The 20,304-nt window shown below is 63.2% G+C and overlaps 2 protein-coding genes across 2 annotated transcripts; both read left to right on the top strand.

The window, feature by feature from the left end:
* Positions 1-1,232: 1,232 nt before the first annotated feature.
* Positions 1,233-2,358, top strand: SLC35G6 (solute carrier family 35 member G6). Its single transcript, XM_029055562.1, has one exon. It carries the CDS (start codon positions 1,233-1,235, stop codon positions 2,334-2,336), a length of 1,104 nt encoding a protein of 367 aa, XP_028911395.1. The 3' UTR covers positions 2,337-2,358.
* Positions 2,359-3,490: 1,132 nt separating this feature from the next.
* POLR2A (RNA polymerase II subunit A) lies at positions 3,491-18,551 on the top strand. The gene is made up of 29 exons (XM_029055560.2): positions 3,491-3,998; positions 7,206-7,338; positions 7,435-7,571; positions 7,662-7,835; positions 8,052-8,333; positions 8,420-8,581; positions 8,719-8,939; positions 9,031-9,163; positions 9,265-9,389; positions 9,486-9,696; positions 10,014-10,223; positions 10,337-10,505; positions 10,842-10,936; positions 11,191-11,394; positions 12,256-12,478; positions 12,798-12,981; positions 13,122-13,293; positions 13,383-13,488; positions 13,757-13,962; positions 14,800-15,024; positions 15,133-15,379; positions 15,532-15,632; positions 15,771-15,875; positions 15,959-16,141; positions 16,363-16,566; positions 16,659-16,845; positions 16,932-17,043; positions 17,158-17,307; positions 17,405-18,551. The coding sequence occupies exons 1-29, from the start codon at positions 3,906-3,908 to the stop codon at positions 18,549-18,551; spliced, it is 5,901 nt and encodes a 1,966-aa protein (XP_028911393.1). The 5' UTR covers positions 3,491-3,905.
* The last annotated feature ends 1,753 nt before the right edge of the window (positions 18,552-20,304 follow it).

Raw genomic sequence — 20,304 nt, 5'->3', positions numbered from 1 at the left:
GAAGTGGTAATGTTAGTAAGCGCTCACGATGTGCCAAGAACTGTACTAAGTGCTAATCCCAGCCTCACCACTTATCTGCTGGATGACCCTGGGCAAGTCACTTCACTTCTCTGGGCCTCAGTGACCTCATCTGGAAAATGGGGATTGAGAGTGTGAACCTACATGGGACAGGGGCTGTGGTCCATCCTGATTTGCTTGTATCCACCCCAGCGCTTAGTACAGTCCCTTGCACGTACTAAATGCTTAACAAATACCAGAATTGTTATTATTATCTCTGCGCCTCAGTTACCTCATCTGGAAAATCCATTTGTTCATTTCATTCACTCATTCAGTGGAATTTATTGAGCGCTTACCGTGTGCAGAGCACTGTACTAAACGCTTGGGAGGGTCCGGGACAACTTAATAGGGGGATTAGGTCGGTGACCCCCAAGTGGGACAGGGACTGTGACCAACTTGATTAGCTTGGATCTACCCCGGCGCTTAGTACGGTGCCAGGCACATAGTAAGCGCTTAACAAATAACAGATAAATATAAATAAAAGCACTAGGGTAGATGCAAGATCACCAGGTCCCAAACTGTGGTTACAGTCTAAGTAGGGAGGAGAACGGGTATCGAATCCCCATTCTGCAGGAGAGGGAACTGAGGCCCAGAGAAGTGAAGTGACTCCCCCGAGGTCACACAGCAGACAAGTGGCGGAGCCGGGATTGGAACTCAGGTGCTCTGACTCCCAGGCCCGGGCTCTGCCCGCTAGAGCAATCACCCCACCAGTCTACACCGAGGTCCCTGGATACTTGGGGACCCACCGCCTCAGAGACTGGTCATCCGCCCCAACCCCTCCCCCACTTCCAGCAACCCCAAAATAATAACTGTGGCATTTGCGAAGCACTTCCTATGTGCCGGGCACCATACTAAGCGGCAGGATGGATCCAAGCTAATAGGATTGGACACGGTCCCCCCCAGTGGGGCTCACAATCTCCATCCTCGTTTTCCAGATGAGGGAACTGAGGCCCGGAGCAGTGAAGCGACTCGCCCAGGTCTCACGGCAGACGAGTGGCGGAGCCGGGGTGGGAACCCAGGTCCTTCTGACTGGGCTGCACTGCTTCCGAACACAGCCGGACCCCTCCCTCTCACCGGCCCCCCGGCCAGGGCATTCCCTCCCCGTCCCCCCCCCCCCCGGGCCTCCTCCGCCCGTCCCAACTCCGCCCGCGTCCTCGGTCTCTCTCCAGGGCAGCATGCGTCCCTCCTCCTCCTCCTGGACCTTAGCCGACCTCCTGCACCAGTCTCCCTCCCCGACGGCGCGGGCGCCCCGCTGCCCGAACCTCTGGCGGCGCTGCCAGCCCTCGGACGTCACCAAGGGGCTCCTGGTGGCCCTGGTGGGCGGGGGGCTCCCGGCGGGCTTCGTGGGGCCCTTCTCCCGCATGGCCTACCAGACCAGCCGCCTGCCCTCCCTGGAGCTGCTCCTGTGCCGCTGCCTCTTCCACCTGCCCCTGGCGGCGGCCCTGGGGTCCCGGCGCCGGCCGCTCTTCGGGCCGGCGGGGGCCCGGGGCCGCGCCTGGCTCCACGCCCTGCTCAACGTCCTGAGCATCGGCTGCGCCTACAGCGCCGTGCTGGTGGTGCCCAGCGGCAACGCCTCCACGGTGCGCAAGGGCTCGTCCACCGTCTGCTCCACCCTGCTGGCCCTGTGCCTCGAGAGCCAGCGCCTCAGCGGCTACGACTGGTGCGGCCTGCTGGGCAGCACCCTGGGCCTCCTCATCATCGTCGGGCCCAACCTGGGCACCCTGGAGGAAGGGGCCGAGGGCGTCTACACGGCCCTGGGCTACGTGCTGGCCGTCCTGGGCGGGCTGGCCCTGGCCCTGGGCCTGCTGGTCTACCGCTCCCTGGACTTCCCCTCCCGCTTCTTGACCGTGGCCTTCCTGTTCGGCGTGGTCGGCGTCTTGGGGGCCCTCCCGAGCCTCTTCGTCCTCCAGACCCCCGTCTGGCCCCGGGACCCCCTGACGTGGAGCTGCGTGGTGGCGGTGGCCGTCCTCGCCCTGGTCTCCTTCATGTGCGCCAGCTACGCCGTGACCAAGGCGCACCCGGCCCTGGTGTGCGCCGTGCTGCACTCGGAGGTGGTGGTGGCCCTGGCCCTGCAGTACTACGTCCTCTACGAGGCCGTGGCCCCGTCCGACATCATGGGCGCCGGCGTGGTCCTGGGGAGCATCGCCATCATCACCGCCCAGAACCTCAGCTGCGACCGGGGCGACCGGGGCGACCGAGGCGGCGAGAGGAAGGGGGCCGGGGACGAGGCCGGCTGGGGCCCCCTCGAGGAGGGCCTGGTGGCGGAGGGAGGGGACTGAGGTCGTCGGGGCCTGGGGCCACGTTCACCGGGGCGCTTGGCGCGTCCGGGGCGGGCCTGGCGGGGTGGTCGTTCTTTGGGATCCTCCACCGGGGGGTGAGGCTTTCGGGAAGCGGACCGTTCCCTTCGAGGAGGCCAGGCCCTCCGAGATTCGGAAGGGGCAAGGGACCCGCGTTCGGGGGGTGACCGGAAGGAAGGGCGTTTAGGTGGACGGTGGGGTCGCGGGGAGGGGAAAGGGTGTGAAGGGAATTTTAGGGGTTTGAGGATTGGACGGGGCTTAGTCGGGGGGGAGCGTGGCGGGGACTTAGGGGGGTTCACTGGAGCTGGGGAGAGGAAGGGGGTAGGCCTCACTGCCCCCGACCCTCCTCTGGTCAAACAGTGTGGGGATCGGGGTGACTTGTTGAACATAAATTGTTTTTATTCAGTTTGTGGTGTCCTCTCTGCGTCGAAACGGGGAGGGAAAGGCAGGGGGTTGCCCCCCTCACAAGGACGGCGGCCCCCGACCCCTCTCTTCCGGTCGGCCTCCATGGCGGCGCGGCCTCGGGCCCAGGCCCAACGGCCCTCCGCTCGGCCAACATCGGAAACTTTCGGCCGGCTTCGCGCCCGGACCCCCGCCTCATGCATATTCACGACCTCATTGCATATTCATGAGGCGCGCTTTTAGCCAGCCCGCCCCCTGGCCATTCGCCACCTAGACCACGCCCCCCGGGGGGGGGGAAATCATAGAATGGAAAGCGAAACCACGACGCGCCGGGGGGCGGGGGGAGCCGGAATCTCTTTTCCTTCACCCCTTTATTTCGCTTTATTCACCCGGCTCCCTTCGCCCTCACAGCTCGCCCCGCTCTGGAGGTGGACGAGGAAGAGGAGGAGGAAGAGGAGGAGTCGGAGTCGGCGTCGGCGTCGACTCCTTCGCCTCTTCCCTGCCCGCGCCCCCCCTTCCCGCCCTTAGCCTCGTCGGGAACAACAGCCGGGAGACGGCGGGGGGGGGGGGGGGGGGGGAGGAGGGAAGGAGAGCGACGAAGGGGGGCGGGGCCAAATTAACGTCCGACGCACGCGCCGAAGCGCCTCGTGCGTGCGGCCCCGCGGCGCAAGGGAGGGCGGGAAAGGAGAGGGGGCGAGGCTATAAAAGGCGGAACCCGGGCTTCGCTCTCCTCAGAAGCGCTGAGAGCGCGGTCGGGACGGTTGGAGAGGAGGGGGCCTCCCGGAAGGGGGAGAGACAAACCGCCGTCGCCTCAGCCGTTAAGGAGTCCGGTTACTTATTTATTATTTTTTTTTAATTTATCTCTAAGGGCTTCCTTTCCACCCCCCTTTATTTTTTTCCCTCTGGCTGTCGGCTAAAACCCCAGGGTCCGGGGGAAGGAGGAAGCCCGTCGCGCGATTTCCTCTCTCTCTTCTCCGCGCGCCCTCCCTCCCTCCCTCCCCTCCCCCCCCTTCTCCTCCCCGCCTCCCACCTTTTTCCGACTCCGGGAGGTCTTGCCTGTTGGCCGCCCCGGCGGGGACTGAGCGGCGAGGAAGAGGCGGCGCCGGGTTTTTGTAGGGAGGTTTGCGCCTGCGCGGCGCGGCCGCAGCCATGCACGGGGGGGGGACCCCTTCCGGAGACAGCGCATGCCCGCTGCGCACCATCAAGCGGGTGCAGTTCGGAGTCCTCAGCCCCGATGAGCTGGTGAGTTGCTCGCCCCGACCCGGGCTAGTCCCTCCTCCGCTCCGTCGCCTCCGTTGAGCGCTTGCACTCTACCCGTCGGCAGCGGGTGACGATGGCCCTCTTTTATTTTTGAAGCGCTGACTGTGTGCCAAGACTCTTCATTCGGTAGCATTTATCCAGCGCTTACTACGTGCGGAGCACTGGACTGAGCGCCTGGGATGGACACATCGGCAACGGAGACCGTCCCTGCCCGTTGACGGGCTTACAGTCTAATCGGGGGAGACGGACAGAAACAGTAGCGATAAGCGCTGGGGGCACACGAGGCGATCGGGTGGCCCCCCCCCCCCCCCGCCGGGCTGCCGGGCTTCATCCCCGTTTGACAGATGGGGGGACTGAGGCGCAGAGAAGTGAAGTAATTATAATGTTGGTATTTCAGCGCATACTATGGGCAGAGCGCTGGGGGAGATAGAGGGGAATCAGGTTGTCCCACGTCAGGCTCCCAGGCTTCATCCCCGTTTGACAGATGAGGTCACCGAGGCCCAGGGAAGTGACTTGCCCACGGTCACCCAGCTGACAAGGGGCGGAGTCGGGATCAGAACCCACGACCTCTGACTCCCACTGAGCCACGCTGCTTCTCACGAAGCCAGCCCTGCCCAACAACGGGCGCACAGTCTAAAAGGGGGAGGCAGTCGACCAAACAAGTAGTCATTCATTCGATGGGACGTGGCTCAGTGGAAAGAGCCCGGGCTTGGGAGTCAGAGGTCACGGGTTCGAATCCCGGCACTGCCACTTGTCAGCTGGGTGACTGTGGGCAAGTCACTTACCTTCTCTGGGCCGCAGTGACCCCATCTGTAACATGGAGATGAAGACCGTGAGCCTCACGTGGGACAACCTGATGACCCTGTATCTCCCCCAGCGCTTAGATCAGTGCGCTGCTCATAGTAAGCGCTTAACAAATACAGACATTATTATGAGTAATATTTATTGAGCGCTTACTATGTGCAGAGCACTGTGCTAAGCACTTGGAACGTACAATTCGGCAACAGATAGAGACCATCCCTGCCCAATGACGGGCTCACAGTCTAATCGGGGGGAGACGGATGGCAGAGCAAAACAGAACAAGAGAAAAACAAGACAACATCACGATAAATAGAATCAAGACAGGCATCGATACCATCACAACAGATAAATAAAATCATAGATATATATACACACATTATTAATAAAATGGGGAAATAGTATATACCAATGTACACAAGCGCTATTTCTTGAGCGCTCACTAGGTGCAGAGCATCGCCCTAAGCGCTTAGGAGAATCCAGTTGCGACAGGTCGGCAGACACAATCCAATCCATCACAAAGATGGAGCTCTTACCGTGTGCACAGCATTCCTTCGACTCAGTAGTATTGAGCGCTCGCTACGTGCAGAGCAGTGTCCTCAGCGCTTCGGAGAATCCGGTTGCAACAGGTCGGCAGACACGACCCAATCCATCACTCAGATCGAGTTCTTCCCGTGTGCAGAGCATTACTTCAATTCAGCGGTACTGAGCGCTTACTATGTGCAGGGCGCTGTGGAGAATCCAGTTGCAATAGGTTGGCTGACCCATCCCAATCCCATCAGTAGTACGGAGCTCTTACTGTGGGCCCAGCATCACCTCATTCGACACGATGATATCATTCAGTTGTATTTATTGAGTGCTTACTGTGGGTAGGGCACTGTACTGAGCGGTCGGGAAAGAGTGACGGTCCCTCTGCCCACAGCGAGCTCACAATCCGGGATGGGGGGCAGGCGTCAAAATGAATAAACAAAATACAGATATCTACACAAGTGCTGTGGGGCGCGGAGGGGGAAGAGCAGAGGGAGAAAGGGTGATGTAGAAGGGAGTGGGAGGTGAGGAAAAGTGGGGCTTGGATGTGCTTCCCCAAGTGGGGCCTCAGGTCCCGGTTGAGTTCCCAGTGCTCCTCCCCTGACAGAAGCCAGGTGCCTGGGGCCAGAGCGTGCCCCCCGGGACCCTCTGCTTGCCCTCGACGGAGCCCATTTCCCCTTGATTTTCTGGTACTTCCTTGTTTACCGTGTCTTAGTTCCTTCCTGGGGCTATCCCTTCCCCAAGTAGAATAATCATAACTCTGGTAGTCGTTAAGCACTTGCTATGTGCCGAGCACCGTACTGAGCACGGGGGTGGATCCAAGCAAGCGGGATCCACCCTATGGGACTCGAGGTCATAATCCCCATTTTACAAATGAGGTGACCGAGGCCCAGAAGTGAAGGGACTTGCCCAAGTTCACCCGGCACACAGGTGGTTGGAGCCGGGATGAGGACCCGGATCCTCCGACTCCCAGGCCCCCCGGCCTCCGTCCATTCATACGCTCGAGTCCCATTCATTCGTTCACTCGAGCGTATTTATTCAGGCGTATTTATTGTACTTGGAAAGCACAGTACGATATTCCCTGCCCACAATGAGCTTACGGTCCGTAGGTTACAGGTATGCTCTATCCTGGAAGCAGGTTACGGGCAGGGCAAGTGTCTGCTGATTCTGTCAAATTGTAATAACTGTGGCGTTTGCTAAGCGCTGTCTTTGTGCCAGACACCGTACTAAGTGCCGGGGTGGATATAAGCGAATCGGGTTGGAAGCCGCCCCTGTCCCGCATGGGCGTCTCAGTCTCGATCCCCATTTTATAGATGAGGGAACCGAGGCCCAGGGAGATGAAACGACAAGCTCAGGGTCACACGGCAGACAGATGGAAGAGCAGGGATTCGAACCCAGGTCCTTCTGACTCACAGGTTTGGACTCTGTCCACTAGGCCACGCTGCTCGTACTCTCCCAAGCGCTTAGTCCAGTGCTCTGCACCTAGTAAGCACTCAGTAAATATCACTGATTCATGTCAGTCTCCCCTCTAGCATGTCAGCTCGTTATGGGCAGCGATTGTGTCTGCTAATTCTGTTGCGGTGGACTCTCCCAAGCGCTTAGACCAGGGCCCTGCGTGTAGTAAGTGCTGGATAAATTCCACTGATGGATTGGTACTCTCTGCGTCTGCTTGAGATCCAGCCCCGGAAGGGCAGGACCTGAGTCCATTACTTTCCCCATTGCTTGCCAAGTGCCTCGGACCGTGCTTGGCACCAACGGGCGCCATCCCTGCCCGTGCTGGCTCATGCCCCAGGAGTCCGTCGTCCTCCCCCATCCCCCCCAGACATCGGTGACCCTCCCTCTCTCCCTCCTCCCCCACCCCAGAAACGGATGTCGGTGACGGAGGGGGGCATCAAGTACCCGGAGACGACCGAGGGGGGGCGCCCCAAGCTCGGGGGGCTGATGGACCCGCGGCAGGGCGTGATCGAGCGGACGGGGCGATGCCAGACCTGTGCAGGTGAGTGGGCTGGAGGGGGCCCTGGCGGGGAGCGGGCGGAGCGGGGAGGGAAACGGCGTCGTCCCGGGCCCTGGGCCGACCCTCCGGCCTTTTCAGGAAACATGACGGAGTGCCCGGGCCATTTTGGCCACATCGAGCTGGCCAAACCCGTGTTCCACGTGGGCTTCCTGGTGAAGACCATGAAGGTCCTCCGTTGCGTCTGCTTCTTCTGCTCCAAGCTGCTCGTGGACGCGGTAGGTGGACGGGCCGCCGGGCGAGGGTGAGCGGGGGAGGATCCGCCCCGGCGGGGTCCCGGTGACGACTCTCCCGCGTCCCTCCACCAGAACAATCCAAAGATCAAGGACATACTGGGCAAATCGAAGGGGCAGCCCAAGAAGCGCCTGACCCACGTTTACGACCTGTGCAAAGGCAAAAACATCTGCGAGGGCGGTGAGGAGATGGACAACAAGTTTGGCGTGGAGCAACCCGAGGGCGACGAGGATCTGACCAAGGAGAAGGTAGGGACCGGGTCGGACCTTCTCGCCACCGGGCGGTATCTGTTCATTCATTTCTTCGGTTGTGTTTATTGAACGCTTACTGTGTGCAGAGCACTTGGGAAAGTACAGAACAACAATGAAGTGACATTCCCCGCGCACGACGAGCTCACGGTCTAGAGTTGGGGAGACGGGGCCGCCCGGGAGGGGCGGGCGTTCTGACCGGCCGTGTCGCGGTAGGGCCACGGGGGCTGCGGGCGCTACCAGCCCCGCATCCGGCGCACGGGTCTGGAGCTGTACGCCGAGTGGAAGCACGTCAACGAGGACTCGCAGGAGAAGAAGATCCTGCTGAGCCCCGAGCGGGTGCACGAGATCTTCAAGCGCATCTCGGACGAGGAGTGCTTCGTGCTGGGCATGGAGCCCCGCTACGCCCGGCCCGAGTGGATGATCGTCACCGTGCTGCCCGTGCCCCCGCTCTCCGTGCGGCCCGCCGTCGTCATGCAGGGCTCCGCCCGCAATCAGGTCGGCCCGCGGCGGGGGGGCGGGGCGGGGGAGGGGGCGGCGGCGGGCTGGGGGTCCCCCTGGCTGACGGGCTCCGCCGGTCCCAGGACGATCTGACCCACAAGCTGGCGGACATCGTGAAGATCAACAACCAGCTGCGGCGGAACGAGCAGAACGGGGCGGCCGCCCACGTGATCGCCGAGGACGTCAAGCTGCTGCAGTTCCACGTGGCCACCATGGTGGACAACGAGCTGCCCGGTCTGCCCCGGGTGAGGCTCCTGGGGGTGCCGAGCGGGTCGGGAGGCCGGGGGAAGGGACGCAGGCGGCCGGGCCCGCTGGAGCCGGGGAGGGGACAGGCCTCCCCGCCCCCCTCCGACGCTCCCCTCTCTTCTCTCCCCGGCCACAGGCCATGCAGAAGTCCGGCCGACCCCTCAAGTCCCTGAAGCAGCGGCTGAAGGGCAAGGAGGGGCGGGTGCGAGGAAACCTGATGGGCAAGCGAGTGGACTTCTCGGCCCGCACGGTCATCACGCCCGACCCCAACCTGTCCATCGATCAGGTGGGCGTGCCCCGCTCCATCGCCGCCAACATGACCTTCGCCGAGATCGTCACGCCCTTCAACATCGACAGGTGCGGGGGGTCTGGGGCCGGGGGGCGGCGGTCCCGGGGAAGTAGGGGGCCGGGTGCGAGCGTCCCTCCGTCATCCCGTCCCTCCGTCCAGGCTGCAGGAGCTGGTGCGGCGGGGGAACAGCCAGTACCCGGGGGCCAAGTACATCATCCGGGACAACGGGGACCGCATCGACCTGCGCTTCCACCCCAAGCCCAGCGACCTCCACCTGCAGATCGGCTACAAGGTGGGGGGCCGGGTGCCCCCGGGCCCGGGGAGGTTGCTGGTCTTCCCTCCCCCGACCCTCTCCGGGTCAGGCTCCCAACCCCGCTCAAAACCCCCGTGCAGGTGGAGAGGCACATGTGCGATGGCGACATCGTCATCTTCAACCGGCAGCCGACGCTGCACAAGATGTCCATGATGGGGCATCGCGTCCGCATCCTGCCCTGGTCCACGTTCCGCCTCAACCTCAGGTCAGGGGCGGGGCGGGGGTGCAGGGCAGAGCGGGGGCCGGGAGTGGAGCGGGACGGGGCCCGAACACGATCTCCCCTCCCTTCCCCACCCCGCAGCGTGACGACGCCGTACAACGCGGATTTCGACGGGGACGAGATGAACCTGCATCTGCCCCAGTCGCTGGAGACGCGGGCGGAGATCCAGGAGCTGGCCATGGTCCCCCGCATGATCGTCACTCCCCAGAGCAACCGGCCCGTCATGGGCATCGTGCAGGACACGCTCACCGCCGTGCGCAAGTTCACCAAGAGGGATGTCTTCCTGGAGAGGGTCAGTCGGCAGCAGGGCCCCGGGGGGAGGTTGGGGCTGGAGGAAATGCAGCATGGAGCGGGGGAGTTGTTTCTTCTTGCCTCCAAGTGGTGCTGCCCGGTGGGGCTAAAAACCCCAGCAGCCCTTGGTGTGGTGGGTTGGGGGCGGCTGATCCCTGAGCACTGTGGCCCTCAGGCCTGAGGAGGTGTTCCCCTCACGCTCTCCTTTCTTCTCCCCTCACGCTCTCCTCTCTTCTCCCCTCACGTTCTCCTCTCCCCTCACACTGTCCTCTCACGCTCCCCATCTGTCTCCGACTGCCCTTCCTGGGATGGGCACAGGGCGAAGTGATGAACCTGCTGATGTTTCTGTCAACGTGGGACGGGAAGGTGCCCCAGCCGGCCATCCTGAAGCCGCGCCCGCTATGGACGGGCAAGCAGATCTTCTCCCTCATCGTGCCCGGCCACATCAACTGCATCCGCACTCACAGCACCCACCCGGATGACGAAGACAGCGGGCCCTACAAGCACATCTCGCCCGGGGACACCAAGGTTAGGAGGACGGCAGGTGGCGGGGGCACCGGTGTGCCGGGAGGGGATCCCAGGTGGTCGGGGAGGCTCGGGAGAAGGCGACTGGGTTCTCACGGCTTTGGGGACACCCCCAGGTGGTGGTGGAGAACGGTGAGCTGATCATGGGCATACTGTGTAAGAAGTCCCTGGGCACCTCGGCCGGGTCCCTGGTCCACATCTCGTACCTGGAGATGGGCCACGACACCACCAGGCTCTTCTACTCCAACATCCAGACCGTCATCAACAACTGGCTGCTCATCGAAGGTCAGTCAGCCTGGTCGTCGTATTCATTGAGCGCTCATCGTGTGCACGATGAGTCCGAGGTGCCGCCGGACCTCCTCTGGGCGATGTCTTCAGGGCAGGAGGGGGAGGAGGAGGTGTAGGATGGCGGGACAGGTGAGAGAGGAGAGCTAGAGGCACGGAGCAGAGGAGCCCACTGAGAGAGCAAGTGGAAAGTGAGAACGGTAGACGAACCAGACCGGGGCCCGGGAAAGATACTTCTTCCCCTTCCAGGCCTCGATCCCCTGCTCTCCATACCCCCGCAGCGCCCCAAGATAGTCTCCCCAAAGTCCGCTGACGCTTCCTCCCCGCCCCCTCCAGGCCACACCATAGGCATCGGAGACTCCATCGCCGATGCCAAGACCTACCAGGACATTCAGAACACCATCAAGAAAGCCAAACAGGATGTCATTGAGGTGAACTGGGCGGCTGAGAGCATCCTGGGAGGGGAGGAGATGGCCGGGCCAATCTCGATCAGTGCTATTTATTGAGCGCTTAGTGCGCAGAGCACTGGGTTTAAGCGCTCAGGAGAGTTGGTAGACAGGCTCCTTGCCCACGATGAGCTGAGAGTCTAGTTGACCTCGGGTCTCCCCCGGCACTTGGCACATAGTAAGCACTTATCGAGTACCAGCACGGGGGAGAAAGCAGATCACCTCCCATCGGCACGCAGGTGATCGAGAAGGCCCACAACAACGAGCTGGAGCCGACCCCGGGGAACACGCTGCGGCAGACCTTCGAGAACCAAGTGAACCGCATCCTCAACGACGCCCGTGACAAGACCGGCTCGTCGGCGCAGAAGTCCCTGTCCGAGTACAACAACTTCAAGTCCATGGTCGTCTCTGGTGCCAAGGGCTCCAAGATCAACATCTCCCAGGTCTGGGGGGGCCCCCGCCCCCTCCCCCACCCCTTCTCCCATCCGCTCCCCCGAACGTGGAGGGAGAGGCCATCGATGGTCCTCATCGAGCGCTTCCGGTGCGCAGAGCAATGGGCTGAGCGCTTGGTAGGGGCCAGGTCGACAGTCAGTAGAGGGCTTGCGGTCCCAGAGCGTGGGGTGGCGGGACGGGGGGCCGCGCTCACGGAAAGATCCAGAAAGCCCAGAGAAGACAAACAACTGGCCTGCCCACCAAGGCCGTGCAGGGACACAACCAAAACGCAGGCACAAAACAAAGAGAAGCAGCGTGGCCTAGCGGATAGAGCCCGGGCCTGGAAGTCAAGCGCTTAGTACAGTGCTTTGCACACAGTAAGCCCTCAATAAATACGATTGAATGAGAAGACGTGGGTTCTCATCTCAGCTCTGCCACTTGTCTGCTGGGTGACCCTGGCCAAGTCACTTCACTTCTCTGGGCCTCGGTTCCCTCATCTGTAAATTGGAGATTGGGACTTTGAGCCCCACTTGGGACCAGAGACTATCCAACCTGATTAGCTTGGCTCTACCCCAGCGCTCAGTATGGTACTTGGCACGTAATAAGCGCATAACGAATGCCAGAAAAGAAAATGTGCCGGAAAGGACAGAGACGGGCCCTGGTGGCAGGCCCAAGACCAATGTAAAACCGCCTTTGTCCTCGTAGGGCCGGAGAGTGAGGGGATGAGCGGGGCGTATGGTCCAGGGGAGGTGTCGTGAACGGGGTGGGCAAGAGAGGTGGCGTGGGGGGAACAGGGGGTCCAGAGCGGCGACCCCGCCCCGGCAGGTCGGGGCCAGCCGGTCTGACGTGCTCCGGCTCCCGTCCCCCATCAGGTTATCGCGGTGGTGGGGCAGCAGAACGTGGAGGGCAAGCGGATCCCCTTCGGCTTCAAGCACCGGACGCTGCCCCACTTCATCAAGGACGACTACGGGCCCGAGAGCCGCGGCTTCGTGGAGAACTCCTACTTGGCCGGGCTGACCCCCACCGAGTTCTTCTTCCACGCCATGGGCGGGCGCGAGGGGCTCATCGACACCGCCGTCAAGACGGCCGAGACAGGTGAGGGGACTCCCGCGGCCCCTAGGGTGCCGGCCTCCTCCACCCGCCCACCCCCAGGAGGTGGAGGAGGAGGCGGCTTCCACGAGAGGCCTTCGCCCTTGGACGGGGGGCTCGGCCTTTCCCCCCGGCCTCCAGGCTGTCTGGGCCTGGAGAGCGCTTGCCCCAGCGGCCGACTGGCGACGCGGTCCAACCCCAGCCGTCCGCCCGGCTCTCCGATCGCGGGGGAAGCGCGTTCCCTGTCTGCCCTCGGACCCGCCGACCCCGAGGGACGGCTCTGCCCGGCTCGGGAGGACCCCTTACCTCCCCCTACCCCTCCCAGGATACATCCAGCGGCGGCTGATCAAGTCCATGGAGTCGGTCATGGTGAAGTACGACGCCACGGTGAGGAACTCCATCAACCAGGTGGTGCAGCTGCGCTACGGCGAGGACGGGCTGGCCGGCGAGAGCGTCGAGTTCCAGAACCTGGCCACCCTCAAGCCCTCCAACAAGGCCTTCGAGAAGAAGTGAGAGGGCGCGGGGAGGCGGGCGGGACCCCGAAGGCCTCGTGATGGCGCGGGGGTTGGCCCGGAGGAGTCTGATGCCCAACAAGGTGGGGGGCAGGGGGAGGTCCCCCGGCCTCAGCTGCCGCCCGCCCCCGCCGCAGGTTCCGCTTCGACTACACGAACGAGCGGGCGCTGCGGCGTACCCTCCAGGAGGAGCTGGTGAAAGACGTGCTGAGCAACGCCCACATCCAGAACGAGCTGGAGCGCGAGTTCGAACGCATGCGGGAGGACCGGGAAGTCCTGCGGGTCATCTTCCCCACCGGGGACAGCAAGGTGCGGGCCGCCGCCGGGGTGGGGGCGGGGGCGGCGACGGGCGTGGGGCGGGTGATGACGGACCCTCTGCGCCCTCCCCGCCCCCCCAGGTGGTGCTGCCCTGTAACCTGCTGCGCATGATCTGGAACGCGCAGAAGATCTTCCACATCAACCCCCGGCTCCCCTCCGACCTACACCCCATCAAAGTCGTGGAAGGTCAGGACAGCACTCGTATCTGTTTCCGTCATTGATTTATTTCTCCTCTCGTCTCTCTCCCCGCCCCCCGACTAGAGGCTCGCTGTGGGCAGGGAATGTGTCTATTATATTGTCGGGTTGTCCTCTCCCAAGCGCTTAGTACGGTTCTCCTCTCGCACTAAGCACTCAATACATACAGTTGAACGACTGAATGAAGGTTGGGTGGCTGGACGGGGGCAGTGGGGAGGGGACACACACACCCCCTCCACGCACCCCCGTCCTCCTCCAGGCGTGAAGGAACTGAGCAAGAAGCTGGTGATCGTGAACGGCGAGGACCCGCTGAGCCGACAGGCGCAGGAGAACGCCACGCTGCTCTTCAACATCCACCTGCGCTCCACGCTGTGCTCCCGCCGCATGGCCGAGGAGTTCCGCCTCAGCGGGGAGGCCTTCGATTGGCTGCTCGGGGAGATTGAGTCCAAGTTCAACCAGGCCATCGTAAGGACCCGCCCCTCATCCCCACGGGCCCCTGGGTCCCTGCCGCGGGCCGAGTCTAGCGGTCTTGGCGGGGTTGGGAGGGGGCCCCCCGCCCGGCTCCGAGTCCCTGCCCGTTGCCCACGCTCAACGTCCCCAGTAGCTAGAAAGCGCGAAGGCAACCCCAGGAGAGGCAAGAGGAGAAGGGACCGAGGGAAACGGGGCAGATGTCCCGGCCGACATGGGAAAGCTGCCTGGTTTGGCCAAAGGGGATGGGGTCTGGGGAGTGGGAAGCAAAAGCAGAGGGCGGGGTTAGGGTGGTCGGGTCCGGGCCAGCCTGCTGGACTGGAGGTGGGGGCGGGAGATGGGATGGGTTGACCCATGACCCTAAGCAGCAGCATGGCCTCGTGGATAGAGCCCAGGCCCAGGAGTCAGAAGGTCATGGGTTCTAATCCCAACTCTGCCGATTGTCTGCTGTGTGACTTTGGGCAGGCCCGCTTCACTTCTCTGGGCCTCAGTTCCCTCATCCGGAAAATGGGGATCGAGACTGTTAGCCCCACGTGGGACAAGGACTGTGTCCAACTCGATCTGCTCGTATCCACCCCAGTGCATAGTACAGTGCCTGGCACAGAGGGCTTAGTAAATACCGTAATTATAGTAATTAGATGTAATATAACATATGTTGGATTATTATAATTGACCTCGCCATCCCACCCTTTCCCCCGATTACTACGATTAACCTCGTCGCCCTACCCTTTCCCCCGGGGACGGCCAGTGAGGGAGAGGGTTCCCGGCCCGACCTCCAACCGGAGGGAGTCCCCGGCCCTGAACCCGTCTCCCCCGCCCCCTCACCCCGTCCAGGCGCACCCGGGGGAGATGGTGGGCGCCCTGGCCGCCCAGTCGCTGGGGGAGCCGGCCACCCAGATGACGCTGAATACGTTCCACTACGCCGGCGTGTCGGCCAAGAACGTCACCCTGGGCGTGCCCCGCCTCAAGGAACTCATCAACATCTCCAAGAAGCCCAAGACGCCCTCGCTCACCGTCTTCCTGCTGGGCCAGTCGGCCCGAGACGCCGAGAGAGCCAAGGTCCGGGGGGACTGGGTGTGGGGCCGGGCGGGGAGGAGGAGAGGGGGTGGGGAGTTCCAGGGTGCCGGGGCGGGGGCAGCCCACGTGAGCCCTTCCTCCCGCCCACAGGACATCCTTTGCCGCCTGGAGCACACGACCCTGCGGAAGGTGACGGCCAACACGGCCATCTACTACGACCCGAACCCGCAGAGCACCGTGGTGGCCGAGGACCAGGAGTGGGTCAACGTGTACTACGAGATGCCCGACTTCGACGTGGCCCGCATCTCGCCATGGCTGTTGCGCGTGGAGCTGGACCGCAAGCACATGACCGACCGCAAGCTGACTATGGAGCAGATCGCCGAGAAGATCAACGCCGGTGGGTTGGGTGGCTCGCGGGGAGGGGGGCCCTGGCCGGCTGCCCCTCGACGCCCTTAGTTCGGGGGCTGAGGAGCTGTGGGGGGTGGGAGGGATGGTACCTGCAGACGGGAGGCGGACCCTCAGACCCTCTGCCTTTCCTTTCCCACCCAGGCTTCGGGGATGACCTGAACTGCATCTTCAACGACGACAACGCGGAGAAGCTGGTCCTCAGGATCCGCATCATGAACAGCGACGAGAACAAGATGCAGGAGGTGCGACGGGAAGGGGAGATCAGAGGACTGGGTGGCCGCCCTCGGGAGGGACCTGAGGCCGGGGTGCCCCGGGGGCCAGGGGCAGCGGGAGCGGGGCCGGGTATCCCGCGAAGGCCCGAACCCTCCGGCGTCCCACAGGAGGAGGAGGTGGTGGACAAGATGGACGATGACGTGTTCCTGCGCTGCATTGAGTCCAACATGCTGACGGACATGACGCTGCAGGGCATCGAGCAGATCAGCAAGGTAACCCTGCCCGCCTGGACCCCCGCCCCCACCCTGTCTCCCGCCGGTCCTTGACCCCGTCCTTCCATCCCGCCCTCCCCCAGGTGTACATGCACCTGCCCCAGACGGACAACAAGAAAAAGATCATCATCACCGAGGATGGGGAGTTCAAGGCCCTGCAGGAGTGGATCCTGGAGACAGACGGGGTGAGCCTGATGCGGGTGCTGAGCGAGAAGGACGTGGACCCCGTGCGTACCACTTCCAACGACATCGTGGAGATATTCACGGTGAGAACTCCCCCCACCCCTCGGACCTCCCTGGCCGGCGCGCTCCGTCCTCGCTCGGCCCCGGCCCGACGGGTCCCGGAGGGAGCCGGGAGCCGACGGGAGGAGGGGGGAGGAGCCTCCCCTCCCCCGTGGGGTCGTGCTCCACTCACGGGCCCACCGGGACCCCACGGCCCGGCTCGGCCCGGCCCGGCCCGGCCCGACGGTCTGCCCCTCGCCACCAGGTCCTGGGCATCGAGGCGGTGCGCAAGGCCCTGGAGCGGGAGCTGTACCACGTCATCTCCTTCGACGGCTCCTACGTCAACTACCGGCACCTGGCGCTGCTGTGCGACACCATGACCTGCCGCGGCCACCTCATGGCCATCACCCGCCACGGCGTCAACCGGCAGGACACCGGGCCCCTCATGAAGTGCTCTTTCGAGGAGACGGTAAGGAGACGGGGGCGAGAGGGGAGGATCGCCGAGGGGTGGGGACGGGGCGGGACCTGAGCCGCCGCCGCCTCCCCCGCGCGGTCCCTCAGGTGGACGTCCTGATGGAGGCGGCCGCCCACGGCGAGAGCGACCCCATGAAGGGCGTGTCGGAGAACATCATGCTGGGCCAGCTGGCCCCGGCCGGCACCGGCTGCTTCGACCTCCTCCTCGACGCCGAGAAGTGCAAGTACGGCATGGAGATCCCCACCAACATCCCGGGCTTGGGAGCCGCAGGCCGTGAGTACCGGGGGTGGGGAGGGGGGCGCGGGGGCGGGGGCCGGCAAGGGCAAGAGGGGCCTGCCTGACTCTCTTCCTTCCCGCAGCCACGGGGATGTTCTTCGGGTCGGCCCCCCAGCCCCATGGGGGCCTCTCCCGCCATGACGCCCTGGAACCAGGGGGCCACGCCGGCCTACGGAGCCTGGTCCCCCAGCGTCGGTGAGTAGTCCCGCCGGCGGGGAAACGGGGACAGAGGGCGCCTGGGCCGCCCCGGGCCGCCCCCGGGCCACCCGGGTCCCGTGCCCGCTAACCTCCCTCCTCCTCGGACTCCAGGCAGCGGCATGACCCCGGGGGCCGCCGGCTTCTCGCCCAGCGCCGCCTCCGACGCCAGCGGCTTCAGCCCCGGCTACTCTCCGGCCTGGTCTCCGACCCCGGGCTCCCCGGGCTCCCCCGGCCCGTCCAGCCCCTACATCCCCTCTCCGGGTGAGTGTGCGTCGCGAGGCCCCCGCGCCGGCCCCGCCCCCACCGCCCCCGCCCCGAGCCCGGCGCTGACGGCCCGTCTCGTCTCCTCCCTCCGCAGGGGGGGCCATGTCGCCCAGCTACTCGCCGACGTCTCCGGCCTACGAGCCCCGCTCCCCCGGGGGCTACACTCCGCAGAGCCCCTCCTACAGCCCCACCTCCCCCTCCTACAGCCCCACCTCCCCTTCTTACTCCCCCACCAGCCCCAACTACAGCCCCACCTCCCCCAGCTACAGCCCGACGTCACCCAGTTACTCCCCCACCTCTCCGAGCTACAGCCCCACCTCCCCCAGCTACAGCCCGACCTCCCCCAGCTACAGCCCGACCTCCCCGAGCTACAGCCCGACCTCGCCGAGCTACAGCCCCACCTCGCCCAGTTACAGCCCCACCTCGCCCAGTTACAGCCCGACCTCCCCCAGCTACAGCCCCACCTCCCCCAGCTACAGCCCCACCTCCCCCAGCTACAGCCCGACGTCTCCGAGCTACAGCCCGACGTCCCCGAGCTACAGTCCCACCTCCCCCAGCTACAGCCCCACCTCCCCCAACTACAGCCCCACCAGCCCCAACTATACCCCGACGTCGCCCAGCTACAGCCCGACGTCGCCCAGCTACAGCCCGACGTCGCCCAACTACACCCCGACGTCGCCCAACTACAGCCCCACCTCCCCCAGCTACAGCCCCACCTCCCCCAGCTACAGCCCCACCTCCCCCAGCTACAGCCCGTCCAGCCCCCGCTACACCCCCCCAGTCCCCGACCTACACCCCCCAGCTCCCCAGCTACAGTCCTACCTCACCCAAGTACACCCGCCACCAGTCCCTCCTACAGCCCCAGTTCCCCGGAGTACACCCCGACCTCCCTCCAAGTACTCGCCCCACCAGCCCCAAGTACTCGCCCACCAGCCCCAAGTACTCGCCCACCAGCCCCACCTACTCGCCCACCACCCCCAAGTACTCACCCACCAGCCCCACCTACTCGCCCACCTCCCCGGTCTACACGCCCACCAGCCCCTAATACTCGCCCACCAGCCCCACCTACTCGCCCACCAGCCCCAAGTACTCAACCCACCAGCCCCAGCGCTACTCCACCGACCAGGCCCGAAGGGTCCACCTACTCGCCACCTCCCCGGGGTACTCGCCCACCAGGGCCCCACCTACAGCCTTCACCAGCCCGGCCATCAGCCCCGACGGACAGCGACGAGGACAACTAAGCGGCGGGAGCCGAGGGGCCGTTCCCCCCCGCCCCTCTGGACACCGCCCCGACCCTTCCCCGGCGGGCCTGGGACGGCCCGGAAACCAGCTTCGGGATTTGGGCGGGGCTGGGGGGGCTTTTTTCTTTTCCCGTTTTTGCGTTTCCGACTGTGCTCTCATCCCTCTCCGCCCCTGCCTCCAGTGTCCCCACCCCGGCTGCCGCTTGGCGCCCGATGCTGAGTTCCCTTGGAAGCGGGGGGGAGGGATGACCCCCGTAAGCTCGGGGAGGGCTGAGAGGTCACGACCCCACTTTGGAAGCCTGTCACCCCTACCCCTTCCCCCCGCCCCCCCAGTCGGTCCCTTCCTGCACCTTGGGCTGGTCTCGCCCCTCGTCGCGTGGCTTGGTTGCTTGATTTGAGGAGTCAAAGTGGGGAGCCAGAGGCCAGCGGTCGTCCCCTTTTCTTGGGCCGGGAAGCCGCCTCTTCTCCACCGTGGTTATTTTAACTTCTTTTTTTTTTTGGAAATTTAAATAAAGTTTTACTAATTTTGACCAAAATAGTTGTGTGGCCATGTTTTCGGGGAAGGTGGACGAGGGAGCCGGGGGCTACGTTGGAGCCCCTCCCGCGCCCCCCCCCCCCCCCCAACACGTCATGTCCACATTCGTGCGTCCTCTAATTTCCCCCACCGGTGACTGCCAGGATGGTGGCTACCAAGTCTATTGTGGCCACTGGCTCTGTTGCAGTGTCCTCTAACCGTGAAAGTCAGAAGGACCTGGGTTCTAATCCCAGCTCTGCCACTTGTCTGCTGCGTGACCTTAGGCGAGGCACTTCACTTCTCTATTCCTCAGTGATCTCATCTGTAAAATGGGGATTGAGACTGTGGCTCCATGTGGACAGGGCATCCGTAGTCCAACCCCATTGGGCTCCATACGGGCCTTACTGCTATACTGCCCGACGACATAGTAAGCACTTAATATTATTGGTTAATTATTATTATTAGTGGAAAGCGGCCAGAAACCCAGGCATCTGAGGACCCCGCTTCTAATCTCACATACCTGCTGTTAAGACTCCGGGCAAGTCATTTCCTTTTCTCTGGGCCTCAGTTCCCTTCGTGGCAAAGCAGGGATTCAAAGTGTGTGGCGTCCTCGGGACTACTTAGACTGTGGAGCCCAAAACCCTGATGGTTGTGTGTATCTGCAGTTAGGACAGTGCCTTGACACATAGTAAGCACTTTATAAATAATAATTATCTACACAGCCCTTCTAAACTGTTAGCGTTGTTGTGGGCAGGGAATGTTGTTTGAAATATTGTTCTAACTGGACTCTCCAGAAGCGCTTACTAAATAATTATTATCCGGCCTCTCTAGCCTGTGAGCTCGTGGAGGTCCGGGAGCATGTTGGATATATTGGTCTATTGGACTCTCCGAAGGGCTTAATAAATAATTGTTACACCAGCCCCTCTAGACTGTGAACTCGTGCGGGCCGGGAACGTGTTGGATATATTGTTCTACGTGGACTCTCCGAAGCGCTTAATAATAAGTATTATTACCCCAGCCTCTCTAGACTGCGAGCTCGTGGCGGCAGGGAACATGTTGGATATATTGTTCTGTTGGACTCTCCGAAGTGCTTAATAAATAGTAATTATTAATACCCAGCCTCTCTAGCCTGTGAGCTCGTGGTGGCCCGGGAACGTGTTTGATATATTGCTCTATCGTACTTTCTGAAGCGCTTAATAAGTAATAATTATTATTACCCAGCCTCTCTGGACCGTAAGC

This window comes from Ornithorhynchus anatinus, chromosome X5, assembly GCF_004115215.2.
Source record: "Ornithorhynchus anatinus isolate Pmale09 chromosome X5, mOrnAna1.pri.v4, whole genome shotgun sequence".
Classification (NCBI taxonomy): Eukaryota; Metazoa; Chordata; class Mammalia; order Monotremata; family Ornithorhynchidae; genus Ornithorhynchus; species Ornithorhynchus anatinus.
Note: the sequence above shows the minus strand (reverse complement) of the source record. Positions and strands in the feature narration are given on the sequence as shown.